This window comes from Myotis davidii, unplaced genomic scaffold, assembly GCF_000327345.1.
Source record: "Myotis davidii unplaced genomic scaffold, ASM32734v1 scaffold666, whole genome shotgun sequence".
NCBI classification, from domain to species: Eukaryota; Metazoa; Chordata; class Mammalia; order Chiroptera; family Vespertilionidae; genus Myotis; species Myotis davidii.
Genome location: NW_006296629.1, coordinates 275,745 through 281,377, shown reverse-complemented (window position 1 = coordinate 281,377; position 5,633 = coordinate 275,745). Strand labels below are relative to the sequence as shown.

The 5,633-nt window shown below is 53.6% G+C and overlaps 1 protein-coding gene across 1 annotated transcript in view; it reads right to left on the bottom strand.

The window, feature by feature from the left end:
- Positions 1-702: 702 nt before the first annotated feature.
- Positions 703-5,633, bottom strand: part of SALL2 (spalt-like transcription factor 2) — a 13,410-nt gene continuing 8,479 nt past the window's right edge. Inside the window, 3 exon segments of the mRNA XM_015569565.1 lie at positions 703-1,805; positions 1,807-1,848; positions 2,492-5,304. Coding sequence (XP_015425051.1) covers positions 1,620-1,805; positions 1,807-1,848; positions 2,492-5,304 — 3,041 coding nt within the window. The 3' untranslated portion in view covers positions 703-1,619.

Genomic DNA, 5,633 nt, shown 5'->3' with positions numbered 1-5,633 from the left:
TGGTTGAGCATCGACCTGACCTATGAACCAGGTCCCAGTTCCATTCCTGGTCAGGGCACATGCCTGGGTTGTCAGCTCAATCTCCAGTGTGGGGCATGTGATTCCCAGTGTGGAGTGTGCAGAAGGCAGTGGATCAATGATTCTCTCTCATCATTGATATTTCTATTTTCTCTCCCTCTCCCTTCTCCTCTGAAATAATAAAAAAAAAAGAATCCTCCTTTATCTTGTTGGTAGAAATTATTAGGGTTGAATTATTTTTTCTTTTTCTTTCTGTTTATAATATCTGACCCAAAGGATCATAAAGATTAATTCATCTTGGTTCTGCAAATTAATTGATGTCAGCCAGGATGGCCTGGAGTTCAGGAAAGACTGATAAACAGCTTCCAACCTTTAAAGAAAACAAACACCTCCACAAAATGAAACATAAAAGCCTGGTGGTAGAGGGTTTTAGGCAAAGAGAAAACCTCGACAGTGACTGCACACAGTGGGCAACTCCCCTGCAGAACCTTCTAAGAACACAAAGTTCACTTCCACAGGGAAATTACATTCACTGGAGATTGCTTTAAGACAAGGCTGCATAAATTAAATATTTTAGCACCATATGCTCAGCTTTTGGCAGGGAAGGGAATCTCAATGTTAGGAAATGCCATATCATACCCCAGCTGGCTATTTAGTCATGAAATAAGGAGAAACACACAAATATTTGGTTAAAACACCTTTAATGAAAAGGGAAAGACACTAACATCTCCCTTGTCTGCTCTTCACATTTTTCTATGTTAGGAAGCTCTGGAGCCTACATCTTCAGAGGAGAAACCATCATTCAAGTCAGTCACTAGCAGAACCAACACTTTCTCCTCCTCAGAACTGTTCCAAATGATCCTATGTTAAGAGTAAATACTACATCTCATTATAAGACGGAGAGGCAGGGAGGACACCATCTGGAGCTCATCTCCCAAAGTCTGGGACTCTAAGAACCAGATAGTAGCAAAGACATAAGCCCCAGTCCATGGACAGGCAAAATGGGGAGGAAATGGGCCTTGAGAGAGAAAGGTGATGAAAATACAAGGGGCCAAGGAATAAAGGAGGGAGTAATCTAAAACTAGAAGCACACTAGTGCTAGGAACTCTCCCATGATCCGTGGTGCACTGCTGCACACTAAGTCACTATTAGTCCAAAAGAACATTCATGAGATCCATCCAATCAAGAATTCGAGGTCCACTCCCTTATATCATGTCCCTTTCTTAATCACACAGGTTCCCACTATAAAGCCCTGTAGTGAGCAACACTCCTCAACTCCCCATTACTTCTTCAACTATCCTCATCAACAGTGCTTATTAAAGACATGAACTAACTTCACATTTCCTAAAATATTCCAGGGGAGACATCTTGGCAAGAAATTCACTTGTTTCCTAACTTGGAGAGGCAATGATGAAGGAATACGAGAAGCTGGAGATGTCTTGGCATATCGACCTTTGCCTTAATGAGATTATCAAGGAGCTTACTGGCAAGAGTATGCCCTTTATTTCTCCCTACCCTCTAGGGCTGAGCCACAGATACAGATATTGCTGCACCTTCATTGCTAGCACCTTTTGGAGCAGGGGGAAGGAATGCACAGTTTGCTACTTCTCTTCTATGATAAGCTGTTCAGGCACTGCCTTGGATGCAGGAGGCTGAAATAAGAAGAGGGGGACTCTTTTCTCTTTAGCCTCTCTGAATCCTGTTGCTAGAGGCATGTCCCCAGCCACAGCTCTTGGACCAAATAGCACTGGTGGTGCCGAAGTGGTAGTGGAAGTGGATTTGGAACTCCCAGGCTTGGGTGGGCAGGTCACTGGACAGGAAAGCCATGTTCTAGTTCCAGAAAGACAGGAGGCCCACCCTCACCAGCTGGGCAGGAATGTCTTGGCAGAAGAAGCCCTGCAGGTTGACCTGGTCACCAGAGAGGAGTGGCACTGAGCCCTTCAGGGACAGCTGCTGGTCCCTTTGGGCTGGGCTGCAATTCCAAACGTGGGTGCTCAGGTGCACCTGCCAAAGGGAAAAGGAGTGGAAGAGAGGGGAGGGGAGAAGGGTCACCCCAGGGAAGCTGGGAAGGGTTTCCCTTGGGAAGGGTTTCCCTTGGGAATGTGAAAGCTGTAGAGAATCTATTTCCCTCAGGTACAATGAATGGAGAAGAAAAATTCCTCAGGGGGGTCATTCTCCTGTGAGCATGATTTCCAAGCTCGGGGACTAGAGAAAAACCACTTGGGACATACTATGTAAGAAATTAGAGAAAAAGACAAATGAAACCTCTTAAATCTTAGAGGTCCTTCTACAGAGCTCTGTTTCTGCAAACTAGGTCAAAGGGTAGCAGGTACAAAAAAAAGGCTCATGGGATTGTAGGGTCATCTTTTCTGGGAAAGGGGGAGAGCCCTGGGGAAGTGATGGAGGGAGAACAGCCTGGGACCAAGGAAAGAGCAGCAATATTCTGAGGGCCATGAGGGGCAAAGGGCTGTACCTGGTGGTGAGCCAGCAGCATATGCTTCTTGAGGGTAGCCCGCTCGAGAAAGCCCTGCCTGCAGAAAATACAAGTGAGGAGTGGCCCCTCCTTGGGGTGGGTCTTCTGATGCTCCTCCAGGGCTGCCTGGGTGGGAAAGGTCTGGCCACACACCTCACAGGCCTTTCTGCTACTGCTCTCTCCTGGCTCCTTTCTCATCACTTCCTGCATGCTCAGCTCCTCCACCAAGGTGGTGCTACCGCCTTCCCCTTCGAGGGCGAGTGCTGCCTTGGGGCTTGAGCTCCTCTCTGGTTTGCCCCCCTCTTCGGTGACTTCTGCAACCTCACTGCCTCCCTGCTCCCTCGGCTGTGTTTGATCCAGGCTGTCTGATGGTGGTGGCGGTGGCAGCGAAGGAGGTTGAATTGCTTTCTCACTGCTGTCCATCTCCTTTCCGGGTGCGGCTGCTGCCACCACCATCCCCACTTCCTCCTCTGCTCCAGATGCCTCTTCAGAATCACCTCGCACTGATATTGCTTTCTCACCTCCACTCTCTGAGCCTCTTCCTGCCAGAGAATCTTCATCAGTCACATCTTCCTCTTCTTCCTCGTCCTCTTCCTCCTCTTCAGACAACTCCTCTTCTGGAGATGGCTGCTGAGATGGTTGCTGGGGGAAGCTCCCTGCCCCAGAGACTGTAGATTGCTCAGAGCCATTCTCTTGGGCAGCTCCCCCACCTTCAGGGAGCGGGTTGCTACCATTGGGGATCTGGCCCCCCAGGTGCATCCGAACGTGCTGCTGCAGAGAAACTGCATTGGTGAACTTCTTCTGGCAGATGGGGCAGGAATTCTGGGCCCGAGCAGCTGGGCTGGCCTTGTGGCCCACGAAATGTGCACGCAGATTGCCCCGGGTGGAAAAAGCTCTGCCACACACTTTGCATTTGAAGGGCCGCTCACCTCCATGTTGACCATAATGCAGGCGCAGCGCTCGAGGACAGCTCAGCACCCGGAGGCAGATGACGCACTGGTTCGGTCCGGATGAAGCTGAAGATGAAGCTGCAGGGGCAGAGGTGGTGGCGGCTCCTGCGGCGGTAGAAGCCACTGCTACGGCTCCCTGTCGGTCAATCTTTTCTACCAGTTGCTGCAGCTTCGATGTCTCAGAGGGGGAGGCCCCCAAGGGCTCGAGCACATAGGGGAAGGGGAAGCTCCCCGTGGACTTAAAGTGGTTGGTAAGCAGTGCCCAGCTGGGAAGTGAAGTCACCAACTTACTTAGCTGCATGCGAGTTGCTGTGCCACTTTCTGTCACCCCTGCAAGGGCGGAGGCCTCAGTCCCTGGAGGAGTATTCTCATCAGCTTTACTCTTTGGCTCTACCGCTTTCATGAGCACAAACTTATTGAAAGCAGGGAGCGCAGGAGCCGCAGCTGTGCCCGCTCCGGTGGAGAGCAGCGTCAGGCTCTCCGTGGCACTGAGTGCTGTGGTAGAGGCCACCAGAGGCTTGCGTTCCACACCTCCACCTGGCACGGCTGCCTCCTCCTCGGCCTTCTCTGGTGGCACAGACATACCGTAGGGCAGGCCGCTGCTGGTGATGACGTAGTCTAGGTGCTCTGGCACTGGGTGAGGGTTCATCTGCACATGCGGGTACTTCTCACGATGCCGGTGAAAATGCACTTTGAGGTTGCCCCGGGTGGTAAAGCGGTTGCCACAGACATTACACTTATAGGGCCTCTCACCTGTGTGTGAGCGCAGGTGGATCTGCAGGGCGCTGTCACTGCCAAATACTTTGGCACAAAAGCGGCATTTGTGCCGTCCACCAGGCTTCTCCAAGGGACCCATCACTTCCCCATAGCCCAGCTCACCACTTCCGTTCTTTGGCTTCAGGAGCCCTGGGGAGGCGGTGGCCTCCAGGCCTCGGGCTGCCCCAAGACACTGTGCTGCCAGTAATCCCGTGGTGCCTGGGAATGCCAGATGAGGCGAGGCAATCAGCTGATCTGTGCTGCCTGGCAGGGCCGGGGAAGGGGCAGGTGGGGGTTTGTGGCTTCGCCCAACCCCTCCAGCAGAAAAAGGGTGCTGTGACCCCAGCGGATGGTAAAGGTGGAAGAAAGCCTGTTTGGGCGTTTCTGCCCCAGAGGAGGAGGAGGTGGAGGAGGAAGATGCCAGCGTCTTGCTAGTTTGGACAGGCTTGATGGGGCTGAAGAGTGGAAGCAGGGGCTTGGTGGAGGTGGCAGTCCCTGTCCCAGGTAACTCTGAGGGACTGCCAGGGGCGCCCACCGTCTGGCCCAGGGAGCCGAGCAGGAGTACCTGCCTGCAGATCTGCTCGGTCATTTGCATCTGGTGGATCTGGCGCTGCTGCAGCACTCGCAGCTCCTCCAGGATCAGAGGGATGTTCAAGTGGCCACTGCCCACGCCTGGAGGCTGCGGTGGGGGCGGTGGAGGCGGAGGAGGTGGCGCAGGGGTGGACTCTGGAGGTAATGGGGTTGCTCCCAGCTTGGGACTGGCCAGGATCAGGCCTCCTCCTCCCCCCGCTGCTGTACCTGTGCCAGCGACTAGGAAATGCCCTGCAGACTCCTCTCCTCTCCGCTCTGCCCCCCAGGTGGGATCTGTGGGCACAGAGGACCCAGGATCCGGGGGGTTGCTGTGCTCCACCTCCATGACCTGGGGACTATTGTGGCCCTCAGGCCGGGGTTCAGAAGAGTTGTTGGGGTTCTCCTGGCCTCCGATGATCACCATTACAGGGGGTTCAGTAGAACATGCATTCTGGTGAGCGAGGAATTCAGTCGGGTTAGTGAATTGTGCGCAGCACTTGGCACAGACTTGGGGGTGGTCCTCCTCGCTAGCATCACCTGGGAAGAAGAGGAGAAAGCGTGGGTGGTGCGGTCGGAATGGCTATCCGGAGGTTCTAATTAACTACGAGCCCAGTAACTGCTGGTTGGGGGAGGGGAGATGAGCTCACCATCAGGCCAGGCAGAAGGCTAGAGCTCAGTCCTGACCCTCCTGGACGCGAGAACCCCAGCAGGGGGTGGGGTGGGGGAACACGCAAGCCAGTGCCCTGCTGGGTCCCCCCCACCCACCACCACCAACCCCGGGCCGCCAGCGGGCCCATGGAATAGGTGTGGGACACGGACGAGCGTCTATGCAGATAAACGTGCATTTGATCCGGTCCACCGAAAGT